Source organism: Rhinolophus hipposideros (genome assembly GCF_964194185.1).
Source record: "Rhinolophus hipposideros genome assembly, chromosome: 17".
Classification (NCBI taxonomy): Eukaryota; Metazoa; Chordata; class Mammalia; order Chiroptera; family Rhinolophidae; genus Rhinolophus; species Rhinolophus hipposideros.
In genome coordinates this window covers 13,336,798-13,362,918 of record NC_138063.1, presented here as the reverse complement: position 1 = coordinate 13,362,918, position 26,121 = coordinate 13,336,798, and the positions used below count along the sequence as shown (strand labels likewise).

General features: G+C 41.4%; 1 protein-coding gene across 13 annotated transcripts in view; it reads left to right on the top strand.

Moving 5' to 3' along the window:
• Window positions 1-26,121, top strand: part of NEDD4L (NEDD4 like E3 ubiquitin protein ligase) — a 315,839-nt gene that overhangs the window by 235,297 nt on the left and 54,421 nt on the right. For 8 of the 13 annotated variants that reach the window (XM_081079103.1, XM_081079105.1, XM_081079106.1 and 5 more), the window contains 8 exons: window positions 2,095-2,145; window positions 9,675-9,736; window positions 9,899-10,001; window positions 11,668-11,834; window positions 17,918-18,050; window positions 19,177-19,353; window positions 22,471-22,545; window positions 24,251-24,310. In XM_081079103.1, the coding sequence (XP_080935229.1) occupies window positions 2,095-2,145; window positions 9,675-9,736; window positions 9,899-10,001; window positions 11,668-11,834; window positions 17,918-18,050; window positions 19,177-19,353; window positions 22,471-22,545; window positions 24,251-24,310 (828 nt within the window). The remainder of the gene's footprint in view (window positions 1-2,094; window positions 2,146-9,674; window positions 9,737-9,898; window positions 10,002-11,667; window positions 11,835-17,917; window positions 18,051-19,176; window positions 19,354-22,470; window positions 22,546-24,250; window positions 24,311-26,121) is intronic. The other 5 variants (XM_081079104.1, XM_081079099.1, XM_081079100.1 and 2 more) reach the window with 1 other exon arrangement.

The following is a 26,121-nucleotide window of genomic DNA, read 5'->3' as shown; positions in this document are numbered from 1 at the left end:
CTGAGATACAGGACAGAGAATTGCTGAGTAAAGAGCCCAGACTCTGGCACCAGCCTGCCCAGATAGGAACCTAGAGCAGGTCACACACCTCCCTGGTCCCTAGGTTCCCACCTGTATAGCGGGCCCCGTAAATGTGCCCACCTCCTAGAGTTGTTGTGAGGGTTAGGCGTGGCCTTGGCACACTGCCTGCTTTGCTGTAGCCCTTAGTGGCTGTGCCTGTCTTTTGGTATCTGGGCAAAACTGAACTTGTTTGTTCAGTTTAGAACTCTGATATCCCCCAGCAAAACAACATGGGTGTGTAGGTGTTATGTGAATTTTTATTACAGTGCACTGAGGTTAGTGATGGATGAGTAGCCTTTCAGAAGTATCGGGTTATAAAGTGAGCTGCCAGTAAGATCGTCTTCTCCTTCTGATGGTTGTGTCCCGTGTCCTTTTCTGTCACAGCATCAGCACCCGTAGCAGGAAGGGAGAGGGGACAAATGACAGTAGGTAGACACACAATTTATGGTCAGGAATCAACACACTTCTGTTTTGTTAGTCTTATTTTTTTTATTGTGAAGTTAACTGATATTTCACTAAATCGGCTAGATTGTGGGGTGGAAATGCTCCCTGCCTGACTCCTGGACAGCAAAGGTGTCTCCCTTTTCTGAGCCTTCTGCTGACTGCTTCTCTTGTTATGAAGTGCAGTATTTATTGGTACCTCATAGCCTATGCTCGATGAGGTATCTCCATGGTGGGTTGTAGCAGATACAGCTGAGAAAACAGAAGACACGAGCATTTCTTCACAGGGATTGGGGCCCATCTCATGCTTCTTGCACACCCGACTAGTACTAACTGGGATTTTTCATTATCTTTCATGCCTCGTTTAAAGGAGACAGATAGCTTTCTAGTTAATTACATTTTTTAAATTACCTAAAAGGAAATCCTAAGCCCGGAGCAAATCATTTCACCAAATCTCATTTATATTTACCTGCTGCTGCTGCTGTTTAAATACAGGAAGAGAAGTTTTCCAAGTACATTTGAAAAGCAGTTTCTATATAGAGGAAAATTTCACGGTAAACCAGTCAAGAATGAAAATAAGAGCCCAGGATTCGGAGTTACGAGGCCTGGATTCTCTTTTGGGCTTTTTCCTCAAGCTAGCTGTGGTACAGGTCTGATTACTTCTAAAGAACTTTCCAGCTTTTAGGGAGTTTTGAATATGGCAGACACCGCTGCGTGTTTTTTTTATGAGGGTAACAGAAGTCATCAGGTTCCAATTTGAAGCTCAGGTCATATAAACGTCAGGGGCTCTGGCACAAGCCCTCTGACAACAGGGTATAGTGTAAACATGACATATCAGATACTCTGCGGTCCACGCCAGTGACCCCTGAATCTGAGTTATGACTTCCCAGGTGTCTACCAGAGTCTGAAAGAGGACTGACTTGTAAGCTTCTCCAAATGGATTTCATCTAGGTCTCTTTCAAGTCAGAAAGATCCATGCTGTGTTGTAGATGGAGGGAGGAAGAAGCATGGTGTCCAAAAATTAACCGGTAACTAATCCATGAACTTGGATTCTGAAACAGTGTACTGACTAGATTGAAAGTTTGAGCCCATTTTTTAAATGATAAGTAATTTATAAGATTTATTAATCATTAGACCCTATACTCTTTCCCCAGACTCTCAGCTCTCATGCAGCTCTTTAATTTATAGCACGTGATCAATAAATATCATTTAAAATGTTCCCAACCTCTCGGTACCATCTTCTCTTTAGATTGGGCCAGTTGTGCCCCCAAATCCTCTGTGGTCCCGAATGTCCCTTCCCTGACCAATCATAGGCTCCGAGGTCCAAGAGCTATCCTGTTACCTGTCTGTCTGGTAGTAGATGCTCAACAGAGTCTCGGGCAGCTAAAGGTCCGGTATGTGAGGCCTTGGGCTCACTGGGCTCCGAGGAAACAGCTGTCTGTGCCTCATCTGGGCCGTCTGCCTTGGCACTCCTTACTGCACTCCAGGGTCAGGCCCTGGACCTTTGTCTGTATTTGTAAAGAAACATTTTTAAGAATGCTGATGCTCCGTGAAACAGATAGACACATTAACTCTTCTCTCTCTTCCCAACAGACCCGAGACGACTTCCTGGGACAGGTCGACGTGCCCCTTAGTCATCTCCCGGTAAGGACGGTTGCTTGCGTTCTATTGCACACTGTGAGCGGCGGTTTCTGATTGTTTGCATCTAGGTGTGTTTTCAGAATAATATATCCTCAACACAGTGGGGAAGGCTGGAATAAAGAGCATGTTCTCTGGCCCTAGTTCTTTTCTAGAAAGTGGTCCTTTCCAGGGGATGGGCCATAACTTGATTGTCAAAAGCAAGTGTATCTGAATCACCCAAGTATGTTGTCAACATCATCAGCACACTTCTCTTCTGCTCTTTAGTTAGTCTTCCTTGGTCACATTATGCAAAACAGCTACCTCCTTCTATCAAAGCCCTCCCTTGTCACCGGTGTGTTTTTGCTTTTAAATTCATCCCTTGGGTCTAATCAAACGTTTGTTCCCTTTGTATAGAATTACGGACGCTGTTTCTTGTGGGCTCCATCGTTACAAGCTAGTGTTTCCCAGATTTTGCTGTATGGCTTTCTCAGTCAGCATCCACAAAAGAAAAGATGCTATTGGTTCTGAGTGAACATGTCATCTGGAAACACCCACCCTAGCTTCGGGGATTATACTGAGTTAGCATGTGTGCTGTTGCTATCATTTCTCTCTGTTCAAATGAGCAGTAAAACATTTTGAGCTATTGAATAGTAACTGAGGTTACAGGTGTCACCCATGTGCCCCAGAGGCAATATAGATAGAATGTGGGGACAGGATAGATAGAACCTGCAGAGGCTTTGGTGAAAGGTAGATGACCTTGTATTCCAGCTTCGGTTTTCCAAATTGTTCCACCCCTCTCCTCTGGCCTTTGTCCTCTGGGCAACACAAAGTGACATATGTAGCAGCTATGAGAGGATAAGTCCAATGTTTCTGTCTTCCAAGAGCATTTTGTTGTTGTTTGTTTGATATTTTGATTGTTTTGTTGTTGTTTGATTAATGCTTTGTGTGAGCAAATATCTTAAATAGTCTATAAAGTAAAAATGACTTGAACCAGCTCATGTAAGCCTACCACTGCGTTAAAATGGTGCCTAGTACCATATGTTAAATACCAAGAAAGACTATCTTAACCAGGAAGCTTTGAAGATGTGTTGTGAACGAATGTGATAGCAGTCAATTTATTCTTATTTACTCAGGAGAGCCGTTAAGGAAGAAAAGTTTCAAGTGCATTCCCTTCCAAAAGATTGGAAGCAACAGTGTTATCGTTAAAATATTCTGTTTCTATATAAAAAAAAACCCTGAAGCTCCCAGGTGCATGCAAAGGGTGCATGTGTGAACATGAGACTGGTTCCATAAGCCATCAGAAACCTGATTATTCTTTTAAAGTCACACTGAGTGGATATGGAGATAAACATTTGTGAGGAAAAGTGCTTCACGTAGTTCTACGTCAGTACATCTTCTGTTACGATCTTCAGGTTGAAGCGGTAACGTCCTCACATTTTTAGACAGTGTTGGTTGGTTGGCCACTTCTTTATCATGGGGATCCCGACACCTTTGTCCCTCACATAAAAACCGTATCTCTAGTCAAAGAGAATTATGTTCTAATATTCTCTAAGGGGTGGAAGTGAAATTTCTAACCACCTTGCTCCAAGAATCCCTAGTTTGAGTGCAGATTGGTTTTGAAAGGTTGGGTGGGATTCTGAGAGAGTAGAAGAATGTTCCTCTTCAGAGACCAACTGAACAGAAGGTATGGTTCAGCTTTGAGTTTGGATGGAGGCAATAGCGAGCTTTTAAAGAAGAGCGTGGTACGAAGGCTCAGGGCTAGAACAGAAACCAGCCAATGAAAGAGAGTGGAACAGCGAATGCCTCGAGACGACTGAGTACTGCTACACCAGCTGAGTCACGGAGCCTCCTCCCAATTTTGCACCTGCCAAAAGATTAGTTTCTGTTGGAGGGCCATGATCTCCACACTTAAAATGGACTGGCTTTGTGGAGCCAACTACCGTCTGGGAGATGGACCACAAAGGAAGCAAAAAGAGAAGGGTGAAGGTACATTCTTTATCCTGGAAGCGATGATAGAACCCACCTAGCATATTCTGAATGGACGTAGCCTTTGGGCCCCGGGATTTGAGGTGCTCTCGTGTGTGTGTTTGACCATATCTGTAGGATTCGCGTGGGACAAATGGCAGTGTCACTGTGTTTTGTGTGATCACCTAAGCGTGGGTGCGTAAAATGGACGTTAGCATGTGAATATGTTGTGTGGAGGAGGTAATGGATGGTCTTTTCTTCTGTATGGCTCATGGACTCACTATTGGTCAAAACCATCAAATTTTAGATAGAAGAAATTAGGAAAGTTGTCTCATTAGTAATGAGAGAAGGTAATGGAGAGCAGTAATATGGTGGTAAAGTTACCATTGCCAACCCACCCAGGCCTTCTCGAGGCTGAAGAAATCTGACTGGGTGTTGGATCGTTAATCAACCTTACACAGTCTCATTGGCTAACAGAGAATTTATTCCTTCAGCAGATATTTGCTGACAGACATGCATCTGATCAGTGAAGCAAGTTCCTCCCTCAGGTAACTTAGCAGCACCGTCCAGTGTGGTAGCCGACCTTGTGAAATGTGGCAGATGGAACTGAGGAACTGAATTTATAATTTTATTTTCATTCATTTAAATTTAAAAAGCCACATATGGCAAATGGGTACCATACGGCATAGCACATGTAAGGATCAGAGTTCCCTGGCATGGGTCAAAAATGTATGGTTCTAGTTTCCCTTTTCCTCAGATAATTTTGGTTGTGGGAGGGGACTAGGGGAGGAGAGATTCCCAAACCTGCCAGTTTTACTTGGTGAGTTTTCATTCAGCTTTTTCCCCCCTACCTGAAGCTCTGGTTCTACATATCTAATATACCAAGAATATTTAATTTAATTAACATGGCCCTGACGCTTGGAATCATAGAAATTAAGATAAAGAATAGTAATTTTTTATCATTTTTAAAAATCTGTATTTTCAATTTTTAAAATCTGTATTAGCATAATACTTTAATCACCAATGCCTGCATGTTGACATGTATATATATACATATGATAAAAAATTACATATATATATATATATATATATATATACATATATATACATATGACCTAACCTCTCAGGGGCTGATTTAGGAGAGCTGACGCTTCTGTAGACACACACTCAAAGTTACAAGCACTTTGGCATCTCGAACCTGGCATACACAGGTCCCCCTTGGCCCACTGCCCAATATTGGGTCCCTGGATTAATTAATTACGTGCCCTGCTGGGCCTTGTGGGCCATTGTGAAAGTCCAAGTTGGAACTCTGCCAGGGAGACAAGTGAAGGAGGCTGCCTGCGACGAGGCGGGCCGGGAGGACGGTATGAGGCCGGGGTGCACTGAGCATGCTGGCTCTACCTACCTCAATTTTTGATCCCAGTGGACAGCGGAGGCCAGTGTCAGCCCTGTCATTGTCCCCTAAACAGGAAAGAGGAAGAGTGATAATGAGGAAAAAAGGAAATTTCTTTTTCCTGCTTTGATCATGGACGGATTCCTTAGTACTTCATACTTATCAAATGTTTCCAGATGAAAGAAAATAATTTAAAATTGTGATTCACTTTCATTTGGGGCCCGCAGGCTCAATTCTCCCAGGTTTTTTTTTTTTTTTTCTTTTTCTGGAGGGACAAGAAATGAAAAGGAAATGGAATCCAAGAAGTCTAGAAGGGTAGAGACCTCTGTTTCCTTTACTTCTAGTCCACATTTGCCACTCAGCTTTAGTATTTCTTTTCCATTTTATTGATTTTTTGAATGAGTGAAAAAAGAAGGGGAAATGGGGAGAGTAAGTAAGGTTACTAATCTGACCTTTTATGCAGGTCCAAGAATGCAACATGAGTTCATATTCATGGAAATCTTCACAGGTCAAGCTTTACAAAATCTCTCGGGAATTGTTGACTCCAATCTGGGAGATGGGCGAGTTGCCTTGCTAATTTAATAAGTTAGCATTGAGCTCTAGGCCTCAGTTTTCTGACCTGTGAAATGGGGGCATTCACATAAAAGCCACCAACTTTCTGTCCAGCTGTGTGACACAGCATCTTAGCTCTTCCATGGTGTTCACTAAGCAGAGGCATCAACGACCGTGATGCCATTCGTGTTACCTGGGAGACTCGGGCAGCGTGATGCACTGACAGCATGTGGAGGAGCGGAGACTGTCATTTAGGAAGTTACTACCCAACCAGCCTGACATCTGCCCTGCAGCTGAAACACAGCTCTCTTTTTATTTTCTTGTACAGTGGGGCACCAAGAGTAAACGGAGCTGTAAGATTTTAGTTTTCCTAGAGAGAGGCATTTTCAGGGTGATGGTATGGTTGGCCATCTTAACTGTACTTGAAGGTGACTCAGATGATGGTCCACAGCTAGTAGCAGGATAGGGCTCCCTCTCACATGTACAGGATTCAGCATCATAGCACTTAGAGGGACTTTAGAGACCATTTATCCACACTCTATATTTTACAGGTAAGGACACCTGGGCCCAGAGAGGGAGGCGACTTGCCCAATGCCCAGTAGGTTCATGCAATGCTGGACCAGACCCTGGGTCTCCAGCTTCAATGTGTGATGTAGCCAAGGGCCGGGGACGAGGGCATGCTTAGCATAAGGCCCTCAGGTGCTTTGGGGCGTTGTATCCAGGTTCTGAGTCTAGGGTCCTGGTAAGGGCATTTCCTTCCATGTGTTCACAAAGCTGTTTATCTCACGGTATGTTGTAGTGACTGGAGTTCTGCTGAACGCATCTCATCTTTTAAGGCTGAAAGTGCTGTGTATCCAGAAGATTCTCTTTGAGTACCCCTGTCCTGGAACAGGGGGGAGCAGCATCCATTCTGGCCAATCGTACACTCTTAGCATCACTGTGTTTGAGATGGCTTTCTACCAGGAGCGCTCTCAGCACTGGGAGTCTCCACCGGGCTCTTCTCCAGGGAATATGATCATGTAGGAACCTGGATCAGGTCAAGAAGGAGGAGCCTATAGTTACCCACAAGATCACTAGAGAATTTCTATGGAGGTGATTTTTTTTTTTTTAATGCCCTGCCTTAGATTGCAGAGCACCGAAGTTAGCAGTAGTCACAAGTGACATGAAAACGTAGAACTGGCTGATGATAATCGCCAACGTTTGTTAAATGTGCCAGGAACCCTTGTTGAGGACGTTGTATATACCAACTCGATTGATTGATTTAATCTTCACACCTTCTCTGGGAGTCGGATCCTGTTACTGCCCCACTTTATAGTGAGGACAGAGAGACAAGGAACTTGGCCTTGCCCGCGTGGAGCCAGGACACAGACCTAGGAGGGATGCCTCTTGGTATGTGTGGTGTTTGTCCTTTCGACTATGCAGGGTATGGACAGTTTCATTTTCAGATTCCCTCTGAGCAGTGTGGGTTTCTCTGTTCCCTTCTCTCTCACGCAGAGACGCTCCCTGCGGCTCCTTGCTTTCTCACTCGTGCTGATGACCCCATCCACAGCTTTGCTCACCCTGCTGATTTTCTCAGCTTGAACTACCCTTCCTCCCAATTCTCCACCCATCAAAACTTCCCTACGCGTCTCGGATGGTACCACACATCCGAAAACCATTTTGATCGCCAGGTCAGAATCAGTCTCTTCCCTCCACCCCAAGTCTCACAGAAGGTGGCCTCCACGTGTCAGTGAATTTGTTCTGTCTTAGAGTCAAGCTATTTGTTGCTGTGCTGGCCCCGCCTCCATCTCTGTAACCTTACGGGAAGGTACAGGCATAGCTTGAAGGTACCGAATGTTCAGTTCCACTGCAGTAAAGCAAGTATCGCAGTAAAGTGAGTCGTAGTCTTTTTGCTGGTGGAAGGTCTTGCCTTCAGTTTGTAAAAAAAAAAAAAGAAAAAGAAAACATCTGTGAAGCACAATAATGCGAAGTGTGATAAAACGAAGTGTGCCTATATCATGTTGTATCCACGTGCCTTTCACCTGGGTATTTTCTAAAATTATTTTGTTGGTTGACTAAATGAGAAAAGGAAGAAGTACCAGCAATAGTATTCTGGATTAATACATTTTCCATCATAAGTGATGACGGTTTGGAAACATTTTTTAAAGAAATGTTTAAAGAAAATATTTCCAAAATGTCTAACCTTACTGCCCTCGTGAGAACAGTCTAGAGAGGAATATACTTGACTTTCTTCAGTGATGGTGAATTTTCAGGTAGTTTACTGTAGATCGGATGAATTAATCAGCAACTGTACAAGTGCCCACTTTGTTCCAAGCAGTGTTCTTTGCACCAAGGATACAAAGGTGAGCAGACCCAAGTCTCTGATCCCATGAGCTTACATTCGAGAAGTGATGGGTGAGAAACTAGTAAATGAATAAATGAACAGGATAATTTCAGATAGTGAAAAGGGGGAAGATAAATTAAGCTGCTCAGCTAGAGGGTGGGAAGGGGAGGCTATTGGTGGCAAGTTATAATCCGATGTCTTAGGATGTGACCTGGGTCCTCAGACCTGGGTGGCAAAATGGAAGCAGCTGTGGCCTCTGGAGCCAGAACTGTCCTACAGAAGGACCTACTAGAGCAGGATTAGATGTGATGTGTGCATCACACAGAGGAAGCCAGGCCAGACGGAATGAGGCGTGGCTGGAGATACTAGTTCCCAGTGAGGTTACAGGTAATTAACAGCCAGATCCTGTTTGACCTTATAAGCCATAGGAAAGAATTTTCAGTTTATCCTAAGCAAAGTAGGAAGCCACCGGGAGTTTAAAGCAGAGAATGACATAAACGGATAACATTTCAAATATAAATGCATGCACACACCCTTCCAACATAAAAAAAAATTGTTGTAGTGTGGTTTGTCTCTCTTGTTACAAAAGTCAATATTTTAAATTGTGTTTCATTAAAGAGTGTACGTATTGGAGGTTTTACCACCTATAGTATTTGAAAATTAATAAAATAGGAACAATTATTTTTCTAATTTCCTGTCTGCTTTGACCAACTGGTTTTGCACCATCTTTTGATTTCTTTTAAAACTGTGACAGTTGCATTCATAGCTTCATGAAATAAAGACCAGCCAAGGGCTGATTGATGGTGCCACCTTGGACGATCTCTGTGGAGGAGATACGTACTCTTCCAATTATCTTAGGCTGATGGCATGATACTTGAATGTGAACAAACAAGGTAAAATTGCCTTCACAGATTGGACCTTGCATATTTTCCTGTGAACTCCATTTTTCGGTGTCTTGAATCAGAGGGACAAGAAGCCACCAGTGACCATTGGTTCTCTGACGTTAATCAGTGTGCGGGATTGAGGTCTGCACCCTGCAGTTAGAAATTACACTTGGCAGTGACGACTATAATTTTGTCATTTGTCTAAGCCTGGGGTTGGCTCCTAAAATCTGATGTTGATAGTGACATCTAGTGGATCTTTAGTAGATAAAGTTCTGTGACCTATAAAACATTTAATTGTCAAGTACTGGGTGAGGAACCAACTCCGTCTTTACTATTCCCACATTCTAAAGTAAAAAATGGACTCTCTGTAATCCAGGTTGGTGTATCTCAGGTACAAACTGTCAGGAGTGTTAAAACCTTCTTTTTCTTCCTCTAGACAGAAGACCCAACCATGGAGCGACCCTACACATTTAAGGATTTTCTCCTCAGACCAAGAAGGTGAGGTCTTGGGAGCAGACGTCCCTTTTATGCCTTGGTTATTGGTTTTCTCTGAGGAAGATTCAATTTCTTTTCCTGTTTCATCGTTTTCAAAAGTCATCATAAATATGAAAGGTGTAACCAAGTCATATCCTTTATAACCAATTTTCTTCCGTCACGCAGTCATAAATCTCGAGTTAAGGGATTTTTGCGATTGAAAATGGCCTATATGCCGAAAAACGGCGGTCAAGACGAAGAAAACAGTGAACAGAGGGATGATATGGAGGTAAGCGTCAGAGCTTCAGGCCTTCGTCTCTCTTCCTTGCCTAAGATCATATTACTATTTTACTGTAACACTTTAGAATTTAAGGAAATAAAAGTTTCTAAAGCTTAAATGTGGAAAAACTTAAAACTGCCCATGAATCTGTCTTTGATAATCCACTGATGTGTTTGTTTTTCATAAAAAAGATAGATTTCTCATTTTATGGTACAACACTAATAATCGAAGGGGCTTCTTCCCTTTATCAAATGCTAACCCCATTTTTTATTAATAGCCCCACCTCTATGTGAAATTCTCACATATTTAATTGTCTTATTGCTTTAGACTCTCAGCTCTTTGTAAGTTCCTTTTAGCACTTGGAACTGCTTCAAAGTGGATAAAATGATTTAGAAAATCTTTTCCAGGTTTCTTGCTTATTTGGCCCACAGGTGATAGCATGCAGTAGGAAAGCTTTCCTCTAGAAATGCCATTTTGGAATTAGCTGTCCAGAGGAATGTTCTTTTCCCTCCTGGCATAGCTGCCATTTAACTTTCTAATTATACACCTGTACGTGGGTCCCATCGTACCTTCTCAGCACACCCTTCAGACAGTGTTGTTTTGTGAGATAGATTCTCATCTTGTTCTGAAAATATCCATTAACAAGGCCTCTCTATGGCTTATTTGCACATCTGTTTGCAGCTGTTGCATACGTGATATGTGAATAATGTGTTATGGGCAAGTTAACCAAACCTCCCTCAGACCCACAGGTCATATTTCCAGGCAGTATTTCATCTGTGAGCTTTTATCTCCCTCTGTGAGGAACAGTGAAGTGGGTGGTAGACTGTCATGAATGTTAAGATTTCATAAGCACATCAACAGATTTTCATCTCCAATCCAAGGAATTTTTTACACTCTTCTAGCCTTCCAACTGCAGTAACCAGTGAATTACTTAATTTTCCAGTGCCTTTACTAGGGGATGTCAGGAAGGAATACTTAATGCCTAAAATATGTGTTGCAAAATGTAGCTCGAACTCTGGTACCATGAAGCCTGTTTATGTGACGGTGGGGAGCAAGAGGGGAGTTTCTAAGTAGAAAGCTGCAGCTCGCATGTTTCCTCTGGCTCCCGTGCTGGTAGTAGACCCAGAGCGGGAACTTTACCTCCAAAGGCAGCGTCGGTGCCACCCTCCATGGGGAGCGACACGGCCCTGGGCCTCCTGGTCTCTCCTGCTGTGAATTCTGGTAGAACACACGTGCAGTACAGCTTCTCTTCCCAGCTCCCTTACACCTTAGGGAGGTGTTGAAAAGACGACGGCAATAACATGACTCATGTCATTGCCATGGTTTTGTACAGCCCTGGAGGCCCTCAGGTCAAAATAACGAGCATGAACAATGAAAAGTGTTCTACTGTGACTGAAGTCACATAACAGACCGTACATATCCAACCCTGCTGCTCCCTATAATAAAGTCGTCTTAGAAGGTAGCACGGTTAATTGGCCATTGCTCAACATATTGTTAAGACTCCTCTAGAACTGATTTCTTTGCTCTCTTTGGGAATTTCTCCAAATGTGGCACCTGAAATTACTACAGGAGCCCGCGTGCAACAGAGTGAGGAAGAAGACACAGCACTGTGATTGTCTCTGCCCCCCATCTGAGGAACCACCCTCCTGATCTTCCGTTTGGTTTTATTCCACAGCACGGGTGGGAAGTTGTTGACTCAAATGACTCATCTTCTCAGCGCCAGGAGGAGCTCCCTCCCCCACCTCTGCCCCCTGGCTGGGAAGAAAAGGTGGACAACTTAGGTCGGACTTACTATGTCAACCACAACAACCGGACCACTCAGTGGCACCGACCGAGCTTAATGTGAGTATATACGGTGACTACCCTCTGCAGTTAGGTCCCACCATGCCGCTCTTTGGAACGAGGCGGGGGGAAATAATCTCATGTCCATAAAAGCACATGGTTCTGCAGCACCACAGGATTCCCCCTCATTTAGTGAAAGAACGTGGGAGCCCGTCAGGATTTGTATGTTATAAAGAAGCTCTTGCCTTTGTGTCATGTTCTGCTATTTGAAATACGAACAAATTTATTTTGTGTGTCTGCTTTAGACAGATTTCATGAAATGCAAAACAGAGGTTATGTTTCCTAGATTTATCTTACGTGTGGTGATTATATCACTTCCCTCTTCTTCATCTTTCTCCTTTCACTAACCCAGGATGGAAAACAAGCAAGCAAATTGTCTTTGCAAGTTTCTCTTTTCCTTAAGATTTTGGGTTTTTATTCCCTTCAATTATTTGATTTGGCAACCCTCTCAAAAACTTTTGTTTTTCCTTCTTGGGAAATTTATATATCACCCCTTTGATATAATTAGGAATACCTGGAAGGGTTGCAAACTCAGAATTAGTCATTACTATTTATTCTAATTCCTCCCCAGCCTCAGGGATGCAGTAAACTGATTATCATTTTGTTTACTTGGCCGTGTTTGGTTTGATGATCGCAAATAAACACTAGTTAAACCTCAGCTACTATAAAAACGATCTGAAGTTGCTTATTTTTAAATTATAATATATAGCAAGACCTAAAACTATTAATATGCAATAAAAGGCAAAAACAAAGTATTAAAAGGAAAGGAAAATTATCCTAGACATCATGAGCTCCCTATCAGCCAAGATAAGAGGTAATTATTATATCAGTGAATTATACAATTTTTCAATATGTAATAAAAAACAAGTATATTAGGTGAGATAATTTTCTCCTTAAACTCTGAAGGAAATTTGCTAATGTTTTTGAAACAAGTGGTATTAGCAATGTGATGATGGGTGATCATGTTGATAACCCTTGGATCTTTAGAAATTGCAAAGATGTTCAGCATATGACTCTGGGTGGGGAAGGTGGCCAAGAAGTTTGGTCTCGGTTTTGTTTGATTTAGAGATAAAGCTTGCAGAATCTGCAACAGATAGCCAGTCCTTCCTAAGCCCCTAAATGGGTTCTCGTGAATATCAGCTGCCCTTGGTCAGCTGTGGACCGCCCAGCATAGACATCAGCTCCTTGTTCCCAGGACACCGTAAATGTCCGAACATGCGGGTAATGTTGAACTCTTCTTTGTTGTAATATTTTTTTCCCATGGAAATGGTTTAGTTGATTCTTTCAATTTTTATTTATTTTTTTTTTACTATTTCTCTCTGATTAATGACCATAGCTATTAAAACTGCTGTAAGCCACTTGACTATCTTTGTAGTAGTAAAAAAATAAAATTAAAAAAAATTGGACTCGTCTTGAGCTTGGTTACAGGTAGTGATCAGAAACATCTTGGTAGCAGTACCCTAAGCAAAACACATTATCTACCTTAGCTAAACATCATAAGAAAGGAGTACCTGAAAACATAGCACTCTGTGGGGACCGTGGGCACATGGCTTAGTGAAACATGTAGGGCGGGTATAGGCCTGGACGTAGTACTTCCAAACAGAAGGTGACCATAGAGGAAACCCCAACCCTCTCTAGTCTTGTGGTGGCTTTTTAAAACAGTGTCATGTGACCTCTAGAACAGTGACCACTAGCAACTCACAAAAGAAGAACTACTAATACATATATGTGAAGAACTACTAATACATATATGTGAAGAACTAATACATATATGTGAAATCAATACATATATGGGAAAATGTTCACCTCCATTAATAATGATCATGCAGACTGAAGTGTGTATTTGGGGGATAAATGGAGTTAATTGCTATTTCTCTACCTCCCAGAGTTGTGAAACTAATGAGAGAATTCTTGAGAAAACACTTCATATGTTTTTTTAAACATACCATCTTTGGTGACAGTGTCCCAAGGAACTAAACCAAAACAGAAGATGTAACTTGTGACATGGTAGCTCATCAGTAGTCCAGGAGCAACATGGGAAAAATGCAGTTCTTCATCCAAGTTCAGGTTCACATGTAGCTTAGGGAGAAGTCAGTGACATGACTGTCCCATCAGTGTGCCAAAAGGCACTAAGCCAGTGGAACTCAAGGAGTGCCTCTTTTCCAACAGACACGACTTCCAGAAAGCAAGAGAAAAAGTTGGATGAGGACAGAGTCAGTTTCCACAATGAACTCTTCATCCCATCTGAACTATTTGAGAATTTGGGGTTCTTTCTTCTTGGCTTTATTTGGCTTGGCCAGAAGCCCTCAAGCCTTACAATTGTTTTCATAATTCGGTTTTCACAGAATACTACAGTTCTCTTTGGCGGAAAATTGATATGAAAAAGCGTCTTTATTAAAAGGCTCTATCTGAGGAAATCAGATCGTGATTGCTGTGTACTAAGCAAAGAATCAGGACTCTCCTAGTGACTCATTTCTTATCCCATTTACGACCGATGTGTGCCCCAAACTTCAACACCCCTGAGAAAGTTTCACCCTGAAAACTCTTTGTGCCCTTGGGTAGTTCTTACAAAGTCCTACCCCACACGTCCCTCACAGACTCGCCACCCATGATCATAAACGTGCACTGATGTGGCCTGACTACGCCCAGCTGCCTTCTGATTGCTCTTCTCCCTTGGCCCCAAGGTTGTACTAGTTCCCTTTTCCCCCAAAAGAGCAAAACAAAACTCGAACCCTTCCCTCAGCTACCTTCAAACGTCAGCCTAGTACACCTTCCTCTGGAGAACCATCCAGCTGCTGACAGGTCTCCGATTGCCTTCTGCTTCCCCCATCACGGCACAGAGCACATAATATTCCAACTCCCTGTGTGAGCAGGACTGTGCTTTCTTATTCACGGAGCTACACTTGCCTCTGGTACAGAGTAGGAGCTCCGCAAACACCTTTTAACTAAACGAGTGACCCCAGCTGAATCCCTTCTGCACATGATGGTTGAGTGAGATGTCTAGGGCAGGTGTAGGCCTGGATGTAGTCCTTACAGAAGGTGACCTTAGAAGGTACCCTGACCCTCTCAAGTCTGATGGTGGCTTTTAAAAACTCCTAATAGATTTGTCCTTTTCCTATTTAAATATAAACTGTAAACTTTTTACAATAAAAACTAATCTTTTTTTAAATAGTGAGGGATTATATTAAGACTGTAAATGAAGACGAGCTGGTTAAACTCAAACATTTATTTTAACTCTTTTCATCAGGTCCTTTCTAAAACACTTTGTACATGTTCTGTCTTTTGTCCATGTTCTCCTGTCTTAGCAGTAATGTAGTCATACTTGGGTAACTCTGGTCCTAATTAAAGTCACTAATGTACATGACCGTAAATGCTCTGACACACTGATCTTGATTGGCACTGAACTTGATAAATTTGTGGGTTTTTCTTGTCTTTATTAATTTGTATAGTTCCCATGAAAGTCAAATGAAGAATATGTGTGTGAAATGAATGACTGAGGAAAATTGAAATAGCCATTTCTTATATTTTTTCTTGCCCCAATAAAATAGTTTTTCCGTTTTAATTTGTCAGATAAGAAATATTTTTACATGTTCGTTTTCCCACTAATGACCATTTATGCTTAGTCAGTTTCAATAACTTCTAGTCCAAATCCTTTCGTTCAATTGCGATGGCCTCCATGAGGTGAATATTTTCATTTTATCACTAAAAACCGTAAAAGCTCGTAGTTGGAATTTCAAAATCAGAGGTATCTTGCTTCTTTAGGCTATTTAGTTGTTTCTGGTTCACATTGATTACTAATTATTTGAGCATGTTAAGTAAGGAAGATAGGCATAATTGATTTTAAATGCCCTCTTTTAAAAAAACTACATATATATATATAATATATATTTATTTACAAGAAGCGGAGTACAGCATTAGGAATAGAGACAGTGGAAATGTCATGGCTGTGTGCAGTGTCAGAAGGATAGTGAATGGGGGAAGGGTGGGTTGACACTGTGTGAGGGATATAAATGATAAACGTCTAAGTATTACTTTGTTTTGTGCACCTGAAACTAATAAAAAAGAAAAAAAGAAAAATAGTAATAGAAAAATAAATAAAAACGCAGTCCTTCAAAATAATGGAATTTTGTGTATTCTGAGAGGTACAAAATGCAGACATAGTAATATGAAAACTGTATTCCTTTTAACCTCTCAAAAGTTCCTGTAACAATTCAAGTATGTGTGAGGATCTGGCATATAGTGTGCATGCACACATTAGTCAGTGTTGACTGTATAAATGATGACTGGTATTTCAAGGAATGATTTAATGTTTTGATGAAGCTCTTTATATAAAATATTTTTAAAGCCAGTCATCATTACGTGAAATTGCTTTTATCCTCAAAAAGTAAAAGAAGATAATGTGAAGTTTCGTTTGCCTTCTTAGACACTGATGAAATATTTTACATGTTTCATAAATGTATTCTGGTCTTCTCATTTTCTGTGTGTTCTGTAATACCTTATATAATAATTTTTATTATAATCATTATATGCTTAAGAATTGAAAGTCATATAAAAATGACTGCGGCAACATTAAATCACAAGCAACAGTATTGCCTTTTCTAACATATCCAATAGTTTCATTTTTTTTATCATTCTGTTTTGGTGGTTTCAGAAATTTTATTAGTACACTTGTGTGTGTCCCTTGATTTTAATTATTTTCTATATAACCATAATTATGTCATTTTTGCTGAAGGTATCTATTTAGTGTACTATTTTTAGTCTAGATATACTTCAATATAACTATAAAATGTGCAGGATATATATTTCTTTTAGAATTCAAAAGTTTATGTATTGGGTGTACAGAAACAGTAAGACTTCGTTAATTCAGAGTTCCATAATAAGGAGTTATCATTTTAATATGGGGTTGAATGGAAGCTAACCTTCATATGACCCCCCCTTACCAATAAAGATAACAATGTAAACATGTTTGTTGAAATACTTAAACTACTTAAACTTAAACTATCTCAGAAGCTAGCATTAAAGAGTCACCTATTTATTTGCATACAGTAATTGCAAACTACACTGTTTAGGGGCCCAACAGGCTCTTTATTGTGATGTACTGTCAGTTTGAGACTGTATTTAAATGTTTTAAAACCTATGTGTTAGGAAGAATCTGTAACAAGGGCCCTTAATACTGTATTTCAATTAGTCTGAGATAATGTTTTTAACGATTTTGAAATGCTAATTTGCGACATCATTTTTGTTAATATGATGTCTTATCAAAAAAGTCTAGGAGAGTTTTCTCTGAAAAACATTTTGACATTGAAACTTCTGCTCTGAAAGCCTCCGAGTCGTGTTTCTCCCAAAGGACGACTGTAACTTACTACAAAAGGTTTCACGATTGCATGGATGCTGTCACATCCGGAATTAAGAGAGTTATGTGACAAAAACATAAAGAGTAGGAAGTTGCAGTGTTCTTCAAATCCCAGTTGATTTGGGAGGTTATCACCTGATGTTTGAGTGTTTAAAAGTAGTTTAACAGGGAGAAGTGCAGGGTCATGGTTCTGAGATTCTGTCGAAATGAGACCCACAGCAGCCAAAAAATTCATGTTGGGTCAGGAGCATTTCCCTCCAGACCACAGCCCTGCTTTGTACTGTGTACACGCTTTGGTCAGTTGTGAATGCCCGAAAGTTGTCATCTTGTCATTGCTAGGCTTCCAGAAGGGTCACCACTGACTCTCCATGTGTGTCAGCTTCCCTGTCCCCTCTCCTTAGAAAGGCCTGACATCACTGGGGCGAATGGATGGAGCCCTTAGATTTCTCTTCTTTCTTAAATACGACAGCACATGTTGAAATACATGCTTGAAAGACGCCCACAGTATTGGGACTGATGGCATTTAAAAGCTGTATTTATTTGATTGAAACGAATACACCAAGAACTCTACTTGAGCCAAAATATGGTGGAAGAATTCTCGTAGGTTGAGGCCCGCTACCTGTCAGAGCCCTAAGAGCACTGGTGTTTTAGTCGGTGTGGGGCCCTTGTGGACGGGCCACTTACCGGTGTCGGTTCTCCTGTCTCACCTCCCCTTGCCCTTCTCCCACAGGGATGTGTCCTCCGAGTCTGACAGCAACATCCGACAGATCAACCAGGAGGCAGCGCACCGCCGGTTCCGCTCCCGCAGACACATCAGTGAGGACCTGGAGCCCGAGCCCACCGAGGGCGGGGAGGGCCCTGAGGTACCCTGTCCCCTCCACCTCCACACTCCCTGCAGCTCCTCCTGTCTGTGCCCTCCAGCTTGATTCTATGTCATAATCTCTTTTCTTGGTAAAAGCCATCTAAAAAAAAAAAAAGCCCGTGGTCTCATAGCTGATTGACAACCGTCACGATATTAATTTAGAAAGTGCTTATGAAAGCCCTGTTAGGGTGAATCCATGTTAGCTGTAGCATTACAAAAGGAAATGACATCGTGTTTAGTATGGAAACCTTCAGATCTTTTCACCCATTTATTTTTCCCACATCGTAGTAAATGGCGACGTGGTAATCATATTTGAGCAATTAAAAGCGCCCTATAACTTGTTTGGGCACCAAATACAAGTTTTTTACTGAATAGTTTTAACATCACAAAAGAGATTTATCACCAAGAAAATACAAATCTGGGTGATTCAACTATTTTATAATTTCCCCCTTAAATGGTTATGGAAAATTACTGAGGGGAAAAGTTATGAATTGAAGAACAAGTTAACAATTACCATAACTTCCATGTGGCCTTAACACCTCTGTTTACTCACTAGAAATCCATTAAAGACATTGTGTTAGGAAGAAGATCATTCACAAAATGTTCCAGTGATCAAGATGGGAAAAACAAATTAATGATTCCATAATAAATTCACTGAATGATACTTTATACCGGTGTTTAACTACAGCTTATAGTATCTCTGCTTTCTTCATTGTGAACCCTCGGCAGTTAGAGTAAAAGAAAACCCACGAAAATCATGAATGGATTCCTGAGAACAATTTTTAACTCACATATGTAGTAACAAGTGCTAGAAGTAAGTCATGGCTCAGAGAGGTGGCATTATTAACGTGGGTTAAGAGCACAGCCTCTGGAACCAGGCGTCCTCAGTTCAACTCCTGGCCCTGCCCCTTCCTAGCTCTGTTGCCTAGCTCTGTTGCCCATACCTCAGTTTCCTTATCTGGTAATTAGGACAGTAGTCATGTCTTCCTTATGGTTGTTGAGAAGCTTGTGTGCGTCCGTCGTGCTCAGTACATGTTAATTATAGTTGTCATAATGGTTATTGTTGGGGAGGGGATGAGAGGATCCCTTGTTCCTAGCATTTACCTCGGTGTCTCATTCCTTGATAGCCTTGGGACACCATTTCAGAAGAAGTGAGTGTTACTGGAGACTCCCTCAGTCTGGCGCTGCCCCCACCGCCATCCTCCCCAGTGTCCCGGACCAGCCCTCAGGAGCTGTCTGAAGAACTGAGCAGAAGGCTTCAGATCACTTCGGACTCCAATGGGGAGCAGTTTGGTTCTTTGATTGTAAGTAATAGTCCCGTTCGAAGGAAAAGTTGAGCAAATATTTTATCATTTCTTGTTGCTTTAAGAGAATGTTGTATGCAAACAATGACCAAGGGTCTTCCAGCTCCCAGGTAACTGACATTTTCCCAAGTTCCTCCTAACTTAGGAGAAGCAGAACTATACAAAAATTAGCCCAAGCAGATGAGAATCTTTCATTGTTTGTAGAGAACTCAGAGTCCATCACTTCTATAATTATCAGCTTTAACTTTGTAGAATTTCTTTTCCCAGCCAAAGGCTCATAAAAAGACACTTTCATCACATAGGTGATGTTTTGCACTGGGATGTGGGAGACTTTGGGCCTCTTAAATCGTCCTCTGCATGCTTTATCATTCTCATTTCACAGAAGAAGGCATTATCTTTAAGAGACCCGTCCAAGACAAGGTTAGAATGGGAGATAGAAGATACCTCAGAAGTCCCAGAGGATGAATCCTAAAGAAAGATGGTAGAATTGGGACACTGACATCAGGGTAGCGTTTGACCTTGGGTTTTCAGCCATCGACGACATATTTTCTATAAGCTTCAGAAGGGGCTAAGCCCCAATGAGAAGCAGCAGAATCAACCAAGACCTGTGCTTGATAACACAAGACAGCAGAAAAAGCCCATAGAAAATTTCTCTTTGTGCATAAAATGGAGAACCAATGCAGTCTCAGTGTTTCTTGAGAAAATGAACTTAAAGATGTAGTGTAATAAAGATGGTAGTGACCCCACTGAAAATGGCATCCTAGAAATGTAGTCATTATTACAACCAGATCAAATGTAAATGGACAGGAGGACTGCATAAAATGTAAATGGTCACAAAATTGTTATTCCTCTAGTTATGGTGTTTTTATTTAAAAAGACCCCATGGCCCATGTTGTGTGAGTTGCAGTGATTACTCATTTAGTGTGGTTTTATATTAAAATTCTATGAATTTTTTCAGAAAGAGAAATGTCACTGAGATGAAAAATTAGTACTAAAGGGGCAGGGAAAAAAGAGTTTGCAGATATGGGATATTTGAATTGGTAAAACCGTTGCTATGGAAACATGAGCAATGAAACCATGTATTTAAAACCTATGAAGGGAAGTAAGTACTGCGAGAATTACAGCAATTGTATACCTTTGATCAACCAAGTGAAAAACCGTAACATTCTTCAGCATTAGTATTAAGTTATCATCTCTAAGTATTTGTATAGGGAGCTCCTGCATTTAATTATGAAAGCTATATCAAATATTTTTGAGATCCAAGTGCAAGTGTCAGTATTATTTTAAGATTGTGTGGAGTCTGGTTCAGCTATTAAATCAGAGTGCCTACGAAAGAGAAGAACATGGGGCTCTTCTCCAGTTTTGCCCGGGGTCACTCTTCCAGGACAATAGCAACAGCTTGAACTGTTACTAAAGAATGAATCCTTCCTGGCAACTATTGTGGAAAGACATGAATAGCCCCCCACTTCCGGTACTGCCACAGTCTTTCTTTGACCTTATCCCATTTTACTTATCATTGCAAAAATATCAAAACTGAGTAAATGCTACAACCTTGTCCCATGGATGGACCAATTGCTGATTACACCCTGGGCTTTGGTGTCTGTGACCTGCTGCTGTTCTCTGATTGGATCTGTTAGGCTTTTTTTTCTTTCCTTTTTTCCTTTTTTAAGCCACATAGGTGAAGGTAAACAAGTGAGAGGAGCATTATACATCACACATCAGATTTATTAGGTTAACCTCACTGTTTTCTCTCATTCCTTATCTGTACACCTTCAACTCCGTTGAGAAGTTAAGATGATAAATACTCTACCTTTTATTATAGAAGTAGCACAAAATTATATTTGAGTTCTTCTGGACAGAGAATCCAGCTGGTTCTTTGTCAATGAAAATGATAGTCAGTAAATGTTTAATAACTATGTATCAGTATTTCTTCCTGTATCCATATCACACGAGAATTTACCTGGAGGTTGCATCCCAAACCCGAATATAAGACTTGCAGTTTCTTCCTTTTTTTTTTTTTTTTTTTTTTAAGATTTTCTTTCTTTTTATTTTTTCCCTTCTTCCACCTCCTCTCCCATCCCCCCCGACTCCGGTTCAAGCCGTTGTTTCTCAGTCTAGTTGTGTAGGATAGCTCCCTGTTCCATGCTGGTATTGTGAGCTTTTCGCGCCCCCCGGCTGAGGCAGGCAATTGCCAGTCATCGATCGCTGCTCATAGCAGCTCATGGCAGCTCTCGCCAGCTGCCGCCCCCCATGCTAGCTGCCAACCACTCATGGCAGCACATGGCAGCCCATGGCAGCCCATGGCAGCCCACAGCAGCCCATGGCCACTCACGCTGGCTGCCAGCCACTCATGCTGGCCACCAGCCACTCCTGGAAACAGACAGTAGCCCACAGCACACACCGATCTCCGACTGCTCAGCTCCCGGGAGAGCTGTTGTTCACACTCTTAGCTGTAGAGGGAGCAGCTCACTGGCCCATGTGGGAATTGAACTGGCGATCGGCGTTAGGAGCATAGCGCTCCAACCACCTGAGCCACTGGGCCGGCCCCAAGACTTCCAGTTTCTTATTTCCATTTTGAAAACAATCCTCAAGTGTTATGGTGGCCTGTTGAGTCCTCTTTCATGCTGTGACCTCGTGCTTTTATGTTTTGGTGTTATTTCTAACTAGGAACCAATCAAAACCCCAGTCTGCTTAAAACATTGAGAAAGAAAATGGGAGATAGCTTGACTCCTTAAAGCAGGGGTGTCCAAACTGCAGCTCGCAGGCCAACTGCGACCCGCAATCCATTTTTTATTGGCCCGCAGCAAATTCCAAAAATATATTTAGTTTACTTAAATAAACCAGGTGAGGCAATATGTACTTCACCTCGAGTGAGTGGCCCGGCTGTTTGTGTATTTTACCACATATGGTCCTTGGTAAACAATGTTGAAAAAAGTTTGGACACCCCTACCTTAAAGGATTACTCTCATTACTCTGAAAAGATGACATTTCATTTAATTACTTTCTGTTGTCGTAGAGCTGTGAATAAGATTGAGTGGTATATTTTTTTAAACCAATGAGAAAGTTGTTTCTAAGAATGTGTTTTCTTGATGCTTCATGTCCTTTCCTCCCGTGCAGCAAAGAGAGCCCTCCTCGAGGCTGAGGTCCTGCAGTGTCACCGACGCGGTCGCAGAGCAGGCTCACCTACCACCGGTAACCCATGCTCATTTCCTGTCCTCACTGGGCTGTTTCGGCTATTATTTAAAATCATCGGGGCTACTGGAGAAGAGTTTTTCCTGTGCAGATCCATTTACCATATAAACGAGACATTAAAATTGCCCAAGGACAGTGGATTTCCAATACGAAGAATTATTATTGCCACCAAAGTCTCTGAAATGGTGAAAACTTCATTACTTCGTTTTTCGCCCAAATTAATACAAATTCTCATGTGCTCACTTGCCTTAACTACTTAACTAAAAGCGTACATTCATAATTCCTTTTTTAAAAACAAAAACCCCAACTTTATTTAATCACTAAACCTATGCACCAGTGACCTGTATTTTAAGGGCTTACTGAATCCCTTAAACAGGAAGAACTCTTCTGGGTTGGCAGCAAGTGTTCCTTTTCACGACAATGGCCTAAATGCTTAACCCCACAAAGCCTCTGTACCTTCTCTTTAAAGGCAGCTCTACTGACTAAAGAATTAGCTATAATTTGTTCCCACGCTCCCACAATTTTCACAACTAGCAGCAAATGTGTGAGGGTTGTTTAAGAATATGTATAGAACATACATAAAAATGAATCTTCAAATTGGAAGACAGACCAGAACTGCCTTGGGAGATATTTGGTGTACACATTAAAAATAAGAAACTTGATGTAAATTTGTTTCTTCCGTTGGAGGAGAAAAATATATGGTGTTAGCGTGTTCAGTTTATTAGGTTGGTGCAAAAGTAGTTGCGGTTTTGGCAATTATTTTTAACCTTTTAAATCACAGTTACTTTTGCACCAACATAATAATGTTTGCCCATAACCATTTTTTTTATGACTACAAATCCTCAATCACTTTTTAGCACTAATACTTTATGATGTGTGAAATTGAAGAGGGAAAATGTGTACTTACCGGTTTTGAAATTACAGTGTCTTCCCTATTGTGTACATTTTTGCACAAGTCAAAAGGATATTTTTGCCTAGGTTTTCGTCTTTTATGTTTACAAAGTGAATTAACGAGGACACTAATCAACTAAGTAATTAAAATAATAGATTCACTGGGGGCTTTTATCAATTGCGCAGTTTGATAAGAAGCTTGACAAGAGCGTCCTTTCTGGGATGGTTTCAGCAGAGGCCTCCCCACAAACAGAGCAATCAGCTGTGATGGACTAGTGGGATTCTCCTCATTCTGTGATTTTCCTTGATGAATTAATGGCTCTTTCTCTCCTTTTCAAAATCAATGTCAATTTTAGTTGCCAAAGAGATCCCTTTCCTGGAAACTGATGATTCCTCCCTCTTTCCTTGGATTCTCTGAAGCTGTAATCTCACTGATCACCAGTGGCTGCTTATTTGAATGTTGAGTTTGGCAGATTTAAGAATCTGCTAATTACTTAACAGCAGGGCGAAACAATAGTGATTTTCGATTGTTTTTGAATAAGACGTCTCGTGTGATTATTATTGAGGCTGTCGACTCCTTGTTCATGCCGATCAAGGCTGCAGCCTGAGCCTTCTCTGGGTGAGAGGGTGACGCTGTTCCTTTTTTCCTTCTGGTCATCAGTGATTGCTCAGCTTTACCTGGACAGGGTGGATTCACAAGGATTCTGATTCATGTCACTTGCCTTCCTGGCTGCGACAGCAGTGATTTCTGATTCAGTCAACGATGGGTGGTCTGCCTAAGTGCATTTCACTGATGTAAATTATCATTTAACAGCCCAGTGCCCCAACTAGGAGAGCGCGTTCATCAACTGTCACAGGTGGTGAGGAGCCTACGGTAATGATACCCTTGATCAGACTTGAATGGCAAAACTGTCGGTTGGTTTTAATACTTTGTATAGTATTTTCTTCTTCTTCTTTTTTTTTTTTTTGGTAAGATCAAAAAGCTTTTTTTGTGCTACAGGGATGCACGTGGTTCTTAGTTGAAACCTGTTGCTTTCACATTGTTCAAAAGTACTGGTAAAACTGAACCGTTTTTAATCTCACAGAGTTTTATTAGGAATACTGTCAAGCTTCAGTTAAGTATGTTTAATTTGACCGTTTAGAATATATTTTTATATTTGTACTTTTAGTGTTTGTACTGATAAGCTTTCGCTGTTCATTAGAATGCTTGGGTGAATGAATTTGGTTGAAAGAGAATTAGGGAAGCCAAAGGAAATGAATGTGAGTATTATACACATGGGTCTTGCCAGGCTGTCTCTCTTGTACGTTTCCCGTACCACGTTTTAAATGCTGAGTTAGAGTTTCTGTATCATGAGCATGAACCAGTGACCTTTCTCTGCCACCAGGAGCTCCTCACAGGAAGGAAGAAGTATTTTTATGCTTTTGGTGGGAGGGGGAAGGAGGGAGTATATTTAAGAAGTTTGAAAGGTCTAGAAAAAATGGTGTTTCTCTAAGCCAAGTATCTGTTGTTCTTATTATTCATTATTTTAAATAACTTCTAATGTTCATGTTTGTGAGTTCCTTGGATTTGACTCTATCTTAATTGCCTCTTTTCTCCTTGGTTTCTTAAAGACAGGCTAGCTTACAGTTTATGCTTTGAGCCAGGGTAGCTCTTTGCAGAATTTTCCTCATTTTTTTCACCTTTGTTGTGTTTGTTATAACTGCTTATTACTTGAGAATTCCTGTAGGTACATATATAATTGCTGATTTTCTGCAGGATGTTGATGATTTAAAGGAACAGTGTAGTTTTACTGTTAGAATTTAATGCTCAGCGTTGTACACAGGAAAATCAATTGGCCATCAGCAAGAATCAGCCTAGCTTAAGGTACTGACGTGCAGTGAATTTATGTGAAAGTCATGTGTTGGGTGGGCCAGGCTCAGCCTCCAGCAGAATTCAGGAAACTCCAAAGGAACCAGCATATTTTCTACTGTACAGTAGAAATTTCTATGGGAGTAGAGCTACAAGGTAGATGAGATCACGTCATGAAACAATTTTAATAGAATTCAGTGCTAATGAGCCGCCTCTAGCCTCCATTTTTTGTATTTTATTGGCCTTGGCACCTGCTGTTAGTATTGGAGTGTTGTGATAGGTGTGCTATTAAATGACCGGACAGAATAAATTGTGAACATACTGGGCTCCATGGTAAGAGCTACCTGGCAGGACAGGTAGTGGTCATGTCAATGAGACCCCAGTGGCGTCTGCCATGGTCGTTTTCTTCTTGCCTGTACGCTCCCCTCCCCCACAAACAAATAAAAAGTAGGAGTTTAGTTTTGTTTTTTCCTTTTTTAGCGCTGGGCAAGAGTAGTAGTTCCTAAATGTTTTACCTACTTTCTTGCTCTCTGTCTACCTGGTAATCTTTTGGCTGCAATAAGCCAACTTATTGCATGGCTACACTAGAAATGTAGGTAGATTTGAAAGTATCACATCTGTTTCGCTTCCACCCTCACCATCCCTTGTTCCCAATGCCCTTTTCTTTCTCTTTTCCAATTCCACCTCCTACCGTGTTTTTCCCCTCTTTTAGGCCGTCTGCCATCCCTCCACCTCAGCACCACACTGAAGTGTACAATCTCACACTGGAGCTGTGCTGTCACAGATGTGCGTGTGCACACGCGCGCGCACACATGGAGAACAAGGGGCTCTTATGT